Here is an 18,032-nt window from a genome sequence, read left to right as displayed (position 1 = left end):
CAGCTATAAAGTGCCGCATGTGGAGAGAAGTGCCTCTTTTACTGCTCGCCCCTTGGTTCAGGCAGTACAGCTTTATGCTTCACCATAAAGACACATTTACATCGATTTTGTACGTCCACACATTCACTTAATGAACGTACCGAAGGGAAGGGAAATTATGTCTGCAGCATGCAGCTGTAATTACAGATTGTGTAACTCTATTGCAAGAGTTAATGCACTTTTCTACACGATAATCACATCACGAAATTACACAGAAAATGAAATCAGAGCTAATGTGCACCTTCACGTTCAATTATTCAGCGACACTGCAGCAGAAGGCGAGAAACATCTGACGCTTCTCTGAATTATGGCTCTTCAGAAGGTTTCAAAAATGTGATGTAAGCAGTACTAGATTCAATTAGAGTCATTAATAAAACCGGCAATCACGTTAGATAACTACACACACTTAATTTCACTGAAGCTTTTCTGTGTTTCCAACTTAATCATGACACCAAAGAGGTGTTTAGCATTCATTGCTCTCTTCATTGTCACAAAAATATGGCTCATAAACAAAGATTAAAGTTAAAGGGTTTTGTATTCGCTCTCTGTGATTGAGCAGCACTGCGCAGGTAAAACAAGTGATGGAGGGAAGGTGTGGTTGTGAGCCATGTGTTTGATGCTGTCACGGCTTGGAGCACACATTTCGGGGCATCAAAAAGCCAGCCTGGTTGCACAGAATTCCGTGAAATGATCACGAACTGTTAACAGCGCATTGCGTGGCGGTGGCCCCCTCAGCTACTCAGGTCTGGACCACACGTGTAGTTAGGACAGACTGAGACTTTTGACTTACTGAGGGAAACTTTGGTCATTATAACCACTCCAGTGGCTAACAGCTGATTTCGCGATTCTATCGCAGACAGTAATTAAAACTCCGTGAAAGGAAGGATTAAGCAGGTAGCGATTACGGTTTACCAAGCTACTTAACCAAACAAAAATCGAACAGTATAGTGATCAGTTATACATTCACAGAACAGATTAATAATCACATATGGACCAGTACATGATTAAATCAGATCACCTTAATGGCAACAAGTGGTAGCGAACCCTTTGCTCATTAATAAACACACTACTTATCTCTGCCCAGACCTAAGCCTTCAGTCCGTTTGTTTCTGTCCATAGATTTCCACAGAAATGAAACAGAACGAATCCCTTGGCGCTCGTCAGCAGCCACGGAGAAACTTCCTCCAAAAAGGCAGAAAGGGGCAAGTTTAGTCGACTTTGAGAAGAAAAACGTTGTGTCCTTCTCACTGCAGATATAAAAACACTGGTGCGTTTTCAAGGATCCACCGAAATAAAATCCACTTTCTCCAGAAAATGGAAGTTCAGCACAAGCGCTTGTGCGCTCCCCTCAGCAACGGAGTTGCAATGGAAGACGAGGATTTTCCTAGGATCAGGCTTTTTATAGGTTAAGACCCCCTGCTGTGTTTATGGTCCCGCTGAACCAATAGGAAGACTCGAAACTCTTGAAAGGGTGAAGACTACAATCTTGTAGTTCTTTGACTACCTGCCAGTTGTGAGGCGTTTCCCTTCTGGCTGTCACTTTCGCATGGAGGTGTGAATTACCCCGGCTTTGGGGGCCAAGATTCCTTAGTCTCTGAGCACATGTGTGTCCTGTATCCAGAGGTCAGTTTAATCTGAGGCCTTTTGGTTAAAATTTAACCAGACTCTTGGTCCCCAACAAACAACAGGACTTTCACTCAGGAGACCAGGGATCGTGTCCCGCGTGTTACGTTTCCTAAACCCAACCGTAACCGTCCCGTTCTTCTTTTCCTGAACCCAACTGTCCGGTTGTTGTCCCTCGTCCAGATATTGTTTTCCTAAACCCAACCATCCCGTTCTTCTTTTCCTAAACCCAACCTTGCCGTTGTTGTCCCGCGTGTCATGGAAACGTAAGCCCACCCACGACCTTTTCCTTAACTTAAGGGGCCGTGTTCATTTCACGGAATTCTTCTGTGGGCCCATCACGGAATTTTTTGCGATTCCGTGAAACTGCCACAGATTTTTAGTTAAGGGGGCGTATTCATTTCACGGAATTCTGTGAGATCAGGTTGAAAAAGCACATGCATTAACTCAGAACTCATACCTGTTAGTGTGTTCAGAGTGTCTGGAATTCAACCTTGTCCCTTACAAATGACATGTACGTATATACTGGAGGGAAGTATGACGTATCCTTATATTGTATAGATGTCATAGGGAGGAGGCTAAGCATGATGATTGGACGTACAGAGCAAAGCACTCTTGACACTGGAGACTGGAGTTCATGTGTTGTTCGGTTTAGGCCACTAACAACATCTGGTTGAGGCAAAAGTTCCACATTTTGGAAAACACTCATTTTATGACTGGGAGTTGGATGAGAACACTCTCATGTCTGTTAAATAGAATGCCAGTTAGCTTAGCTTCGCATAAAGAGAGAGGGAAACAGCTAGCCTGGCTCTGTTCAAAGGTGATGGCTACCAGCACCAATTCATTTATAGGAGAAAATGGAAATGGAAACAGCTCATGGCATACTGTGATACTTGAATACGACAAGTCAAAATGTCTGCTGTGAAATATATGCCTGTTTTGCCACATTTCGCCTGGATTTCAGCACTAACTTTGTTGAGTATACTGTTACCGTAACTGATAAAAAAAAAGAAAAGAAAACCCCAGATGCTATTTTCCTTTGAGTTTGGACATTTTTGAGATCAACCTAGAACACATATAGCCTTTTTTCACCAAAATTAGCGGCAGACCTCTTCACCATTATGAGTAAACAAGTATGCCTTTCTGGTTTTATTTGGGTGTGTCAAAGGGTTAGTAAACACTAAAAGCAGCATGAAGGCCTGATCTGTTACTCATTCAGTCTCTCTTTCACACTGTGCAAACCGATATGGAACGATATTTGAGCGCTGCTTGCCCGGATACAGACGCAAAGTTTTTATCCGTGGATACTGCAGAGTCATTTTGTCATGGGAATGAATGGCAATTATAACCTTTCCCACTAAAGACAAAAGCCAGATGTTAGTGCAGGTGTTAGTGGTTGTTTTGTCCAGTGGGAAAGGGGCTCTAGAGAGAGGAGGAGAAGAAGAAGAATACAAGGAAAAGGAGAGAAGAGTGTAAGAAGAGATAAATACAGTAGTTGACTAGGGACAAGAGAGAGAGCAGGAGGTGAAGGCAGAAAATTAGAGGTGATGAGAGGCGAACACTGAAGAGGCTGAGAGAGGCTGATGAAAAAATATGAGAAAAAAGGATAAAACTGGTCCCCCCCCTCCTCCTTACTAATATTTCTATTTCTTGATGAACAGACATTCGTATCAGAACAATCTACAAGCTGTCCGAGCAGGAAAGGGAGGATTTCACCTGTCGTGAGAGAATATGGGAGGTGGCTGTCAAAGCGGATCAACACATTCAATTTGCCTCTCAGTGATTTCCTGTCATTACCACACAAAGCACGGCTGTTAGCCGGCTGTGGCATTAAGAATGAAATCGCACTCTCATTCATTATGTAATGGTATGTTTGAAGAGGCGTCGCGAAGCTCGTCTCGTGTGGCTTTGTCTCCACTTGAAGCCCACATGACAACTTGACTTCCTGCACTCAGTCTGGCACAATGCAGCCTGTCAGGACAGTCTGGCCTGTTACAAGTGAATCATTCAGACTTCTTCTTCTGTCTCCTGCACGGGCTTAATTTTTTTTCAGACTCTTTCCATCTCTGAATCCTCCTCCACCTTCAATCCTTGTCTCCATCTCTACCTGGTGTGTACTCTGAACCTCCATTTGGATCTCCATGGGTTCATCATCATCATCATCAGGCAGACGTGTGAATGTGCAGGAATAAAAGGCGAAATGTGATTATGAAGGGGGGGAGGGGGAGGGCTAGTGGTAGTTGAAAAGTTTTTAGGAGTTCTTTGTTGGGTTTGAGAGCAACACTTAATATTGTTATTGACAAAAAAGTCTCCTTAAGCGTCATATTTAGACACGCTTGGTTAGAGACTCTTGGCGTCACTTTTTGACGCTCTGGGTCACGACGTACGTTTAACTGGCATGCGGCACAAGAAGGGGACAGTTAGGTTTAGGAAAACATCATGGGTGGGGTTACAGAATGTACAATTCAGTGACACGTGAGAGACTAGCTACTACCAAAGAGAGACTACTGTATTAATTTTAAGAGAAGGTTTAAACTAGAGATGGTCCGATACCGATACCATAGAGTTTATTCACCGATCCGATACCACGTAATAAAGCCCTAAAGAAAATCTACGTTAAATTAGTTTATTTATGTTCTTTTTCCATTATAACTGACTGTCAAACTGGATAATGAAATAGTTTTGTGGCGTTCATTGTTTGTATTCGTTCATTTTTTACAAAAAGTTTAACCTGAGCCAGACCGACAACAAAGATAGAAATAATATCCCATCCATACAGGGATAGTAGTACACAGCTAACAATATGTATTTGTCATGACAACTTGACCTTACATTTCTGTGTCCTTATTAAGACAACTTGACAGTAAACAGGATGACATTATGTCAAGTTGTCATGACAAAGACATCCTCTGGTAATGTCATCCTGGTTAATGTCAAATTGTCAATACAAAGACATCCCAAAGAAATGTAATGTCAACTTGTCATGACCAAGACAACTTCTGGTAATGTCACTTTGATTAATGTCAGGTTGTCATAATCAAGACAAGCCAAACAATGTCAACTTGTCATGACAAAAACCGAATAATACTTAATGACAGAGGTCATAAAAATTCATGACTGTTTATAACGTTTATGACACATTCATGACAGTGTCATGTCATAGTTATGACAGTGTCACGTCACGGTTATGTCGTATAATAATAATATAACATAGCTCTAGTTGTTTTTAGACAGTTTATTTTCTGAAAGGTTACACATTATTCCTTCCCTCCATAGCTCTTTAGTTCTTCATTTGGTAAAGATGAACATACTGATGTATGATGTCATATACCGCTGGGTAATGAAATGCTAATTCATCAAACCTCTCCCTAACGTGTGGCGCTGCTGATGTGCACGGCTGCCGGGTGCAGCTTTTCTGCATCCTGCTGAGAAACACTGCTCTGAAAACAACAACCACAGCGGATATTGATGCACCAGACTCTAACACGCTGAAGAACACCTTTCCTACTGCCGTACTGCTCAGGATAACAAATGAACACCTGCAGCCTTCACCTGCTCCTCCTCCTCCTCCTCCTCCTCCTCCTCCTCCTCCTCCTCCTCCTCCTCCCTATAGAATAGAGCTCCTTTGCTGGCAGTCCCATTTTGTGCTCCTGACTTTTCTGGGTCATCTCTCCAACTCAGTGGCCCACCAGAGACCTTTCTCCTCTTGTTCTCCCCTCTTTCTCCTTCCCGCTTTCTCCTCTATAACTCATATCTTTGACATCGGCTCCATGCATCTTTCTGCCTCATTTTGGTACTATACATTATCGTAGCCCCATTCGCAGCACTCCTGCGGGTTGGAATCACACTACACTACATCTTTTTCTTTAAAAAACATTCAAGATTTACTTTGACTTGGAAAACTATTTGTTTCTGTGTTTGTGTGTGTGTGTATGTGTTTGCTTCAACTCCCCTTTTGTCCTCCATGTGACTTGACTTGAATGAAGACGGAGGGATGGAGCAATGATACAACGAAGGGTAAGGACGGGGGATGCAAGAGGAAGGAGAGATAGAAGACAAGGGTAATGAGCAAGGAGGGAAAAAGAGACCTCCTGAGCCATTTTATTTCTCAATTCTTACTTCTTCCCTCCCACTGCTGTTCTTTCACCTCTATCACTCTTCTCTCCTTCCTTTCAGTCGTTCCGTCTTCGTGCATGCTTTATGATTGATGCTTTCTTCTCTTCATTTCTTTCTCTTCATATTCTACTTGGCACTTTCCATCCCTTTTTCATCCTCCTTTCTTTCTTTACTCTGTCCACCTCTGTGCCAACATCCATCAACTAACTCTGCTTACATTTTCCCTCCATCCTCCCATCTCTCTCTCTCTCTCTCTCTCTCTCTCTCTCTCTCTCTATTTGCTTTCCTCCCTCATCCATCTTTCCTTCCTTTCGCTCTTTTTCCATCCATCCCCCGATTCATTGAAGGCTAATGTTCCACATCATCCCACAATGAGCGACATCTCGTTACCTGAGCTGCTGTAATATCGGACGCCTGCTTACTAGGGGTGTGACGAGACGCTTACTCCACGAGACGAGACACATCACGAGATTGGGTTCACGAGAACGAGACGAGATTTCTCGTCGAGGTGAAAAGTTGTCTCATGAGGCGATGTGATGTCAGCGTGATGGAGCGTGGAATTACTATTGAAGATCCCCCTGCCACTTTTAAATCATTTGTGTGGCAACATTTTGGTTTTCCTGCGGAAAAAAATAAACGGGGAAAGAGTGACAGACAAGACGAACACAATATGTAAACTTTTCACCTCGACGAGAAATCTCGTCACGTTTTAATCTCGCGAGATCTCGTACAACGAGATCTCGTCACACCCATACTGCTTACGCTTCACACACATTTGACACTCTCCGCCGTCGAGCTGTTCTCACAGCTTGTGACCAAGCACACATGCTGACTGGTCAGTGGCCTTAAGTGTCAGATACCGACGTCACCCTTTAGCGTCTGTATGGAACGCGTTGAGCAGAGCAGCAGCTCGACCACGGCGCTGTAAGATGACGTACTATGAGGAGCGACAACACAGGACTTTCTTCCAGGAAACCAGGTTTCGTGTTCCATTTCGTGTCACTTAAACGTACATTTTTTAACCCCCCTACGCTCCTTTCCTAACCCTAAGTGGTTTTACCATGCACATTTAATAATTACGCCAAAGGGATACTCAAAGCATTAAAATGTGACGTCAAGGGTCCCTGACTAGTACGTTGTAAAATGACGCCAAATGGATACAGATAGCATTAAAAAGTGATGCCATGGGTCCTGACCAACCACATTGAAAAGTGACGCCAAAGGGATACCCAGAGCGTTAAAAAGTGACACCAATGGGTCCTGACCAAGCGTTTTTTTTAAATTACGATAAAGGAGTAACCGTACCGTTAAAAAATAATTCCAAGGGTCCTAACAAAGCCCGTTGAAAAATTACGCCAAAGGGATACCCAGAGCGTTAAAAAGTGACACCAATGGGTCCTGACCAAGCACATTCTAAAATGACGCCAAAGGGATACCAATAGCATTAAAAAGTGATGCCTAGGGTTCCTGACCATCATTATACATCAGTATTTGACGAGTTGGGCGTGAGAAAGTGTTGCTGTCATAAGTAGGGTTGGGCATCGAGAACCGATTTCTACTTGGAATCGTTTCAAAAATTACGATTCCATTTTAATCGTTTCTTTATTGGAATCGTTTGGAGGATTTGGTTTCAAATCTGATCATGGGTTCCAAATTTAACATGCGCAAGTTTTGGTTTCCATAGCGGCCAGGCGCTTGTTGTGTTGCAGCCATGGAGCACAGTAATTGGTGGTCTAGCGTGGCTTTATTTTCCATTGAAAAAGCCCCGTCAAACTGCAACCCACCTTTGAATCAAAATAAAACTTTCCTCTTATTTGTGAAATAAGCATGTGACCGGTTTCAACTCCACCACTCAAAGAATCGGAATCGAGAATCGATAAGAACCGGAATCGAAAGGAAGAATCGGAATTGGAATTAGAATCGTTAATATCCAAACGATGCCCAACCCTAGTCATAAGTCACAAAAAGCCAGGACTCTTAGGAGGAAACGTTGGCTTCCGCTAAACCTTAAGGACACTCTCTAATTTCTGTATCATGCACACAGATATACTGTATACTCAGAAACAAACATAGCTAAAATGTAAAGCTATAGACTACTACGTTACCTTTAACTTACATGTTATCCTAGTTCTAATCCTAACAGGATGTTGTCCGAAATCAGCCATTTAAGAAAGTTGGGGGCCAAAAAAGAATCCTCCCTTTGGAAGATTTAAATTTTTTCTCATCTTCTGAGAACATTTGGTTCCCACATGCAGAGAATTACAGCAGCAAACACTCACACAAAGAAATATAGACTCAATTAGTTTCCCTGAGCAGCAGCCTGTTCTGTTTTTCTATATTAGAGATTTTTTTTTTCTCCATCTGATTAATGGAAAGATCAGAATGAACAAGAAAAAGCCTGAGAGGAAATAAAACTCCTTAAAACACTTACACCATTACTTCGTTAAAATTGCTTTTGGCAATATTGTACCTTTGCTTTCCCGGGCCATTTTCTTCAGTGCACAGTAGTTTTGCATGTCATTATTAGTATAAAGGTCTAAAGTATGGTATCTATATCAAGAAAATGGACTTTAATATATAGTTTTTTTTTTTTGTTTATGTACCCTTAAATGTCATATCTTAACTTTACTGACATAGATTTGTGCAAAGTTTGTAGAGGTGTTTTCACATTCGTCTCCACTTCTCTAAAATCTAAAATTCAAACGTACCCGCGGCCGCGGCTAACATTTATTTGGCACTTAACAGACACGAAAGCCAATCGCTGTCTAAGATGCAAAAGCCAGAAAAGATACCTGAAACCCCAGTGCACAGCACACCGTCGTCATAGCTGTCAGCCACTGCCAGTTACAAGCTAACAGGCTAGCATGCAACATAAACAAATAAAAGATGCTAACTACTCTTAAAGGGAAACTATGTAGGTTTTTTTTAGCTTAATTTACCTTAACTGAACAGCTTCCGAGTCTTTGGAATGGTTATATGACTTTTTTCGGATTGAATGGTGGTCGTCTCGCTTTCCCGTAGCGCCTTGTGAGCTAACAAGGTAGCAATGGAGTTTTTCACACTATCGTCATGGCTGAGCCGGCAAAAAAAGACGCAGAAAGCTAGGAAAGCATCATCGGAGGAACAGAGAAAGAGGAAACGGCAGACTGACCGAGCGAGGAGTCAGACACAAGTAAACATAGGAGCTGCCAAATATCTATTCCGAAGCTGTAGGGGAGCTCTATAGAGAAACCTGTGAGCAAAAACGCGACTGCATAGCGCCCAGTTAACATTCTGATACCTCTGCTAGTGGCTGATTTCATTGGGATGCCGAAAACTATTACTGTAGATTATGGAGCGCCCTGTCTGAACAGCCCAATTGGTTTTAAGATGTATCAGTCCTTCCAGAAAAATGTGGAGTATTTTTGTGATTATTGCGGGCAAAAATGCTTGATTATGCGGGCCCGTTTTCTTAAAAAATGCGATGGAATATGCGGGATATTTATGCAATTTTATGCGATGAAATTGCGGGAACTTGCAAAAATTGCGGGAACTTGCAAAAACTACGGTTTGATGAAAAAGAGAAAAAAAAGTGATTTCCCCAACACCCTGATTTTCGATGATGTTCACGTCGCATAATTACGTCACTTCATAACGTTCCCTTGGCAACAGGGGAAAATGGCTGCTCTTGTGTGAAGTAAACGCAACATTTTTCAATGCTTCATCTTTCTGCTAAGATATATTGGACTTTTTTGCAACGAAAATGTGGGGATTATGAAATCATGCAAGCCCCACATATTTTGCGTGGAATTTATGCGGTGAAAGTGCGGCGTATTTGAAAAAATGCGGCCCCCGCATCAATATGCGGACTTTGGCTGATTATGCATTGAATTATGCAATCGCATAATCGCATAATTTTCTGGAGGGACTGATTTATTTATTAGGACCATGCATTTTAATCAACAATTCTGTAAATGCGCCAGTGTTAGCCAGCTGGCTAATTTTCAACTGTAGTCCTAGTTATCTAGAATACAGGTCTTTATTATTATTTAAAAGAAAGCGGGCAGCGCTTCGGGCCACTTCCGCCTCCTATCTGAACCCAGTCTGAAGTGTTTTCTTTTTATGTGGGAAAACCATGTTTAACTAAATATTAATCCTAGCAGATACTTTAAAATGTGTCCGGAGTGGGAATTCAATTAGGCCTGTATAGGAAAAATTTTGAATCTGCAGTGATGTACGTACAGCAAGAGTCCACAAGCACGGGAGATTAACCAGTGTCACCTGTCTCATATGAATGGGTCAAAAATTGCGTCATATCATATTTGCCTCTGCTAAGGGAGCATAAGTAACATTTTCAATGCAGTACTTGTATTGGAGTAAAATCAAACTCTAGTATCAGTGTTCTCTCTTATAGTGTACTTGTACAGTGTACTTATTCCACCATTGACTATGTAAAACAAAAGATGGCAAACGCTTATTTTTATAGTTGCCATTTTGCAACCATACAGGAAGAGATTCATCGCAGAAGTGGACAGCCATTGTCAAGAACACTTCTGGGAAATGTACAACGAGAACATCTGAGGGACAGTGAGTACCTTCTGGAATGCTCTACAATACTGTAAACATTATGACTTTTAGGGGGATTTCTCCTTTAAGACAAATGGATGTTGGATGTTGCTTTATGTCAGTCGATGAGTGGCTGAGTGAACATTTGATTTTTCATATTTAACAGAATCAGCTCAGCTGTGAGTCTGTCACCAAGAGCAGTGAAATCTGACACCTGAGCTGCTAGATTACACATATATAAGGGTGTGTGTGTGTGTGTGTGTGTGTGTTTTGTTGCTGATCATCTGAGGAGACGAGAGAAAAGAGGGGAACAACACCAATCTGTAATTCAGGTCAGAGAGAGAGGTGTAGGTTATGTTATCATGTTGCATCTGTCACTTAGCAATACTCATGTTTAAATCAAATCTGTCTTTTACTTTCACTCAGCTGATCAGATTGTAGAAGATTTAGTGAATTTAGCGGAACAAATAAATTATTAGGAACTGGAGGCCAAAACCTTGACCCAAACACCTTCCACACTGTAGACTTGCGCCATCAGACAGAGAACTAGACCAACCCGCCACAACCAGTGGGCCAATCATGTGATCTCTCTCTCCTCTCTGTGGGTCGATCAGAAAAAAAAAAAAAAAAAAAAAGCTTCCGACCGTGCAGCCCGCACAAATATGCCAGCCCAGCAGGAAATCTCCTGCTACTCCCGATGGCCAATCCATGCGTGCATCGCACTGTTTGGTCCAATTAAATAAAATAAAGTGCATACACCTAGTCCAGACAGAGTATGTAAAATCCACCTCATATCATTATGAACCACTGAACATTGTTTCGGTAATAATAATAATAATAAATTGAATTTATATAGCGCTTTTCATGGACTCAAAGTCGCTCGGTAAGCCTTTCAACTCATTAATCTATTACTCAAAATGGACTTCCTGCATCATCTCACCTGTAACCTGGAGCATCGTGCCCACACCATCACAGCCCATTTTGATTTTCTAACACCAAGATATTTAACATAACTATGGTGGGAATGTTAAATGTCCAGGTCTTCAGAATCAGCGGCTAATTCCTCATGTAAACAACAGTTCAGGCTGTAGTTCTGTGTTCCACCGTCTATTTTTATTACTTCACTTGATGCTCTGCTGCCGTGAGAAAAGTCGTCCTTCCTGTCCTGTCAGTGAAATATATTTGAAAAGTAGACTGAACTGAAGTGAGAGAGTTAAACAAAGAGAGTGAGGGGATAGAAAAGGGAAAGAAAGGGAGGGTAAAAAAAAAAAGAAGGGGAGGAAAAAAGGGATTAAAAGACAATTTAAGGTGGAAAGACAGAGTTAACCTGCAAACAGGATTTATAAACCGCAGGGTGAAAAGGGGGTTGAGAGAGTGAAGTCTTGACAGAGAAACATGGAGACGGAAAAAGGAGAGAATTAACCTGCAATCAGGCCTCTATTTATCTGCAGTCAGCCACAATCAGCAGCCATATTAGCGTTCAATTAGACTGAGAGCCACAAACCACGGCCTGCCGCTCTGCTCTGATTACCTCACACACTACTGCTTTCATGACTCTGTGTGTGTGTGTGTGTGTGTGTGTGTGTGTGTGTGTGTGTGAACCGACGCTCCTAAAAGTAGGGCTGCCACCTCTTATTCGATTAGTCGACTAATCGGTCGTTTTGGTCTTAGTCGACTAAGATTTCTTTAGTCGATTAGCCATTTTTTATGCTTATTCATGCTTAATTACTTATTTCCAAGAAACTTCTGAGCATATTTATGGTAAACACAAGATTTAAAGTGGTGCTTTTGCAGGATTAATTGTGGAGAAACTCAGTTTTACAGATGGTTAATTAACTACATTTATATTGTGCTTTTCTAGTCTTAACCACCTCTCAAAGCGCACAGCTCTGTCAATTAAATCAACTAATCGATTAGTCGACAAAATCGTATAAGTGTTAGTCGACTAAGAATTTCTTTAGTCGAGGACAGCCCTACCTAAAAGTGTGTAAATGTGCGTCTCTGCATGGGAGGGCCTATATATATGAGAGCAAGAGAGAGTTTGTGTTATACTGTATTTCCGCTGTACCTGGGCCCTATGTCAGACATGGGGCATGGCTGGCTTATCCAGGCAGCAGACAAGGCACGCCTGCTTCCACTCACCTCATCAACCTGCTCCATTGAATTCCAAAAAAAAAAAAAAAAAAAAAAGGGCGAGTAGAGTCAAGACCATGCTGTGGGAAGACAGAATGAGTAAGAGCCTGAGCACAAAACGCATGAGTGTGTGTTGGTGTGTGAAGGAGGAAGAGGGCGTCGGCAGTTTGAAATCTGTTTGAAAGTGTAAAAAGAAGAAGAAAAGAAAGGTGATGTTCCCAGCATGCCGCGCTTCATCCGGCTGTTTCTCGATTAGTGTCAGCGAACACACATACCTTGGAAGCAAGTGACAGCGTGAATTAGCTTTGGCAAGTTTTTTGTTGTTGTGGGTGTGTGTCCTGTGTGCCCAGACATCACTGGGATCCAATTTTCCAGGACATTTTGTTAAATTTACACAGTAGATATGCTAGCTGACCTGACACACACACAAACGCAGTTAAACTCATCTTACTTACCGTTTTAAGGTGACATGTAAGGTGAGACTTACAATGAAAATAGTGAAAATTAAATGAATATCATTGAATATAAACTGAATTAATATCAAGAACCCAGGATGTCCCATTCAAAAAGATTAAAGCTGTTTTCTCACATGAACGTGCCCTTTCACACATGTAGCACACGACGGTAGATTGCCTGTGTCAGACGCGTTCTCACTTGGTTTAGGGGTGGCGCCGGGTAAGACACAGTCTATATCGACGACGTTCCATTTCCGGGATTGCTCCGTCGCCGTCGGAAATTCAGCCGGATTTTATTCTTTTCGGCCGGACTTCCGTCACCTTCCGCTTTCTTCGTGTTGGCATTCTAACCTCCGGTGGATTTCTGAGGACTCTGGTTAACTGCTCCTCAGATCTCTGCAGGGTAAATCCAGACAGCTAGCTAGACTACCTGTCCAATCTGAGTTTTCTGTTGCACAACGAAAACAACCTTTGAATGTACAAAACAAGTTCCTTCCCGAGGCTATTTTGCAGAGGCACCGTGGCTCTGCCTGGTGCTCAGCACCGCCCATGACTATTGTGATGTGTTTATTTCAGGAGATCTTTTATCAACATACCTTTGCTGCCTCTCTCTCCCCTTTCATGTCTTCATCTGTCCTGTGGAAATAAAGGCCTAAAAATGCCCCCAAAAATAATCTTAAAAAAATAAAAAAAACATACAGTATACTTGTATCCTTTGCTTCAATTTGTATGTGAAAGACAACCCAGTACTGCAGTTTTCCAGACAGGATTAGTATGAAATTCATGTAATATAGCAATAATACCACTCCAGAGCTAAATGAATTACATCATCTGATGCACCCGATTTTAGGAAATACTTGATCCTACCGACAATCTCATCATAGCTAACCAGACATAACCACGCAGGTGTGCACAGGCTCTCTCTCTCTCTCTCTCTCTCTCTCACACACACACACACACACGCCTAAACACAAGACACACACACACACACCTGAACACTAGACACACGTGTCTGCACACACACTAATCTTTGCCTGATTTTGCTACGATAAAAAGATGATCTGATTCTGAATGAAAATACATAAAAATACGTGCAATTTCTTTAATTTAAATCACATGCGTGACACGCGCTATTGAAGGATATATTTGAAAAGAAATATGTAAAGACAGACCACATTGTGGTCAAGACATTAGAGTCTGCTCAGGTCAGGTCCCTCAGGAGACATGTTTCATATCTCATCCCTTTCTAAACTGACTTCTACAGGCCGCGATACAAAATAACTAATGGGACCGCAAAAAGTAAGAGACGAACACTGTCATCAAATGAAGAGGTTTAAGGGCCGCTTGTTATTCAGAAAGCTCTCGAGTGACATTTCAGAGGATGAAATCACTTGTAGTTTTGTGTTGCAGACACCACGTTATACCTACAGTATATATTGGACACACACACACACACACACACACACACACACACACACACACACACACACTGAAGGATTTCATTTGGTTAAATGCCAACATTATCAGCTAAGTGGACATCTGCCATTCAGATAAACATCAGTCATATCTATATTTTATCTGTAATCTTACCAGGGCTGCAGCTAGCACATTTCTTTTTCCAATATCATTTAATATGTCTATTATCTTTTCAAATGATAGATTAATAATTGACTCTATGAAATGTCAGAACAGGGGAAAATGGCTGTCACAATTTCCAAGCGCCCAACATGATGTTTTTTCCAACAACAACAGTCCAAAAAACAAAACATATTCATTTTAAATGGCATTAAACAGGGAAAAGCAGCAATTCATTACACTAGGAGCTATGTTAGCTTGATCGATCACATAGATGATTAAACCAATATCATATCGTTTTGTCTTCCAGACGATAGCTGTTTCAGAAATAAATGTCAGTATCACGTTTTACACATATTGTGCACAATATGGACAGTATACTGTGTCTTAAAGTCAAACCACTGGATCAACATTTAGCAATTTAACATGAACTAAAAAATGGGGATTTTTGGATATGAGAAAATCTGCCAACATAAATATTAAACATAAACACTATACAGGAACGCATGTTGAAAGGATAGTGAGACTGTCCTCTGACAGATTAACATAACATACTGCCTGACGGGTGGATGGAAACGTCAGTTTTCCAGCAGACAGGTGACATATAACACGTGTCCTATGTTTTATGTATGGCTCCATCAATCTCATTGTGGTTTTATGTGTGTGTATGTGTGTGTGTGTGTGTGTCACCACTCACCCCCATCATCCTCGTCGAAGGAGTTCATGCAGGGGAAGTAGATGGCGAGGGCCTCGAAGGACGCCGACAGGCTGATGCGGCTCTGCGATCTTTCCATGTAGAGGCCCGCGGTCGGCCCCGGGTCGGCCGGCTTGGCCAAGCGAGGCTGGGCATTCTTCACGCGGAGCACGGCTCGCGGCGTCTTGGATAGCTGTCAGCTGCCCCCGACGGCAGATCCACCTCACCCCAGAAAAAGAAGAGTCCGGCAAGAAACACCCCCCCCCAACCCCCCGAGACGCTCGCACCGAAAGGAAATCGGCGCAACAACGTACTTGCGGCGAGTGGCAGCAGAAGTAGAAGTCAAAGAAAGACGTCGACGTTTCTCGGCGGCGTCAGACCAAATGCAAACGCATCCCTCTGAAAGTGAGAGATCTCGCTGTCGGTTGCTCACTTTTGAGGAGGTTTTAGTGTCTCGGATCGATGGGATCTTTGTTTATGCTTTTCTTTCCAAATGGACATCTATCTGTGGATGTGCGTGGCCGAGTTGAATCGCTCTTTTCCTGTCATTCCTGCTCTAGTTTCTGGGATTCTTGTTTTGCTTCCGTTCTCGGGCAGACGCTGGTGTACATCCTCCTGTTTATGCCCCGTGTTGTCCTCAGAAGTGCAGGTGATGGTCTGACGGACTTGTTGTTGTCTTGGTTGCGAGTCCTACCTGATCTTCGCGCCGATAAAAACCTGTTCTTGCTCTTTTCGTCTGACGGCAAAACTCCCTGACCTGTGCTCTCGGCATGTCAACCTCGCATCCTCCGCCTGTTTGTGCATTCACAGCTCGGACGCCTGGTCTTCTTCAGATCCCGGCGAAGGATAGAAAGATGGGAGGGGACGCTGGCGGCCGAGGTTGCTGTTGGCGCCCAGCGTGAAACGTGTTGCTCTCTCCGGCTGAATCTGAGCTTTTTTTTTTATTTTTGGGTTGCCGTATGCTCAGCGTTGCCTTTCCCTCGTGCTTTGACAGAGCAAAAGCATTTCTTTTCCGCGCAGATGAAACTGACTTTTAAAACCCTAGGAGACGTCAGCTGCAGGAGCTGTTGCAAATCTGCTTCATTTCCAAGGCTTGGATCAGCCAGGAGAGCATCAGTTGCAGCAACAACTGCAACTGGGGGCAATCTGTTGCTTCTGCTTTGATTTGAACCGCCTTCCAACTGATGCTGTGCCTCCTAAATGCTCCTGATGTCGTGTTGCTGTCAGCGAGGTTCGCTGTCCTCTTCTTCTCTGACTGTCAAGTCCTGTGTCGCTCCCGTGTCTCTCCCGTTGCTGTGCCGATGCTCCACTGACTGTCTGCCTCTGAGACGGGAAAGGACAGAGAGAGAGAGAGAGAGAGAGAGAGAGAGAGAGATGATAAAGGAGAGCAACAGAGAGAGAGAGAGAGAGTGAGAGAGAGAGGCTGTACTGTTTAACAGCTTGTGTCTGACTGGATTCATTCACTGGTGAGCTGTATGGAGAGCGAGGGGGGGGGGAAAGGGAGGGGAAAGGAGAGAGAGAGAGAGAGAGGGAGAGAGCGGAGGGGGAAACAGAGGGGATGGAGAGCAGACTGTTGCTGGCAGCCCCACCAATCAAAATGTGCATGAGGGAATATGGGCGTGGCTTGGGGGACAGTGGAGGCAATGCAGGGCAGGACAAGTTTACAAGGTCTCTTTCTCTCTCTCTCTCTCTCTCTCTCTCTCTCTCTCTCTCTCTCTCATTGTGTCTCTTGATAGTGGCGGTCGCCAACCTTTTCCAAGCAAAAATCATCAGAAACACATGAATCAAAGCCCAAAGAGGGGTTCAAATGTTGAACGATGCCTTTCTCTATATTTCTTTTAAAACACTACATTTCACCGCAGCTTGGACTACAGTTACAAAACACAATGCAAAAGTGAAAGAAGAAGCACCACTGAAACATCCATTCACTCCACACCTCTACTGACCTCCTTACCTCCTTCACAGCAGGCAAAAAGACTTGTCTTTACCAGCTCTACAAGCTAACAGTGAGACCAGAAATCTCATAGTAAATCCTGGGGCGCTGGATCAATCATTAAAGATTCAGTTCATGAGTTCACAAAGAGCAGGAGATCTGTGTGACAGTTGCCTGTGGATGTTACACATTTCACAAGGGAAATGGGATATCTGTGGAGAGTGTTGTCTTACCTTTTAACTAGATTGTTTAGGTGTGAGTTGCCCAGTGTTGAGATGTCAGCCTTCTCTCCAACGTAATGGAACTTGATGGATCTCGGCTTGTGGTGCTCAGAGCGCACCAAAAAATACATTTGAGAAACCCAACAGCAATGTCTCTTTACAGAATCCATAACCCGGTTACTCAAGATGTTCCACAAACCTGGTTGTGTGCAGTTTCATGAAGGAACTATTTTCTTTCCTTATCACCATCAGGAATGTCTGAACAGATGTTTGTACCAATCCATTCAGTAGATGTTGAGATATTTCAGTCACAGTGTTTGACCGACTGACAATAGGCTCGCTCGAGATGAGCCGCAGAATCGATCACCGGCGATCGGCGCCCTTCTGAACTCTCTCTTCAAAGTTCTTTTCAACTTTCCCTTAAGGTACTTGTCGACTATCGGTCTCATGCCGGTCAGATTTGTGTCCGACTTGATCCCGACGACTCGCTCTGACATCACGCACACGTGGGCAACTATAACCTCACGAGATCAAGGCGGCCGCAGTTCTGAGACGCAGGCAGCGCAGTTGCTTTTCACCGACCCAGAACCAAGACCCAGGCGGACCCAGGGCATGCTGGGAAACGCCGGCCTCTCAGCTGATCTAACAGCTGATTGGTTCAGAACCGACTCAACATGATGACGTTTTAAATAAACTTT

At 43.1% G+C, this 18,032-nt stretch overlaps 1 protein-coding gene across 4 annotated transcripts in view; it reads right to left on the bottom strand.

Annotated features, from left to right (window-relative positions):
• The window catches only part of rims4 (regulating synaptic membrane exocytosis 4), a 70,146-nt gene extending 54,866 nt beyond the window's left edge, over positions 1-15,280 (bottom strand). For all 4 annotated transcript variants that reach the window (XM_028576708.1, XM_028576709.1, XM_028576706.1 and 1 more), the window contains exon 1: positions 15,184-15,280. In XM_028576708.1, coding sequence (XP_028432509.1) covers positions 15,184-15,280 — 97 coding nt within the window. The remainder of the gene's footprint in view (positions 1-15,183) is intronic.
• Between the last annotated feature and the right edge of the window lie 2,752 nt (positions 15,281-18,032).

Source organism: Perca flavescens, chromosome 4, assembly GCF_004354835.1.
Source record: "Perca flavescens isolate YP-PL-M2 chromosome 4, PFLA_1.0, whole genome shotgun sequence".
NCBI classification, from domain to species: Eukaryota; Metazoa; Chordata; class Actinopteri; order Perciformes; family Percidae; genus Perca; species Perca flavescens.
This window is presented reverse-complemented; position numbering and strand designations above follow the sequence as displayed.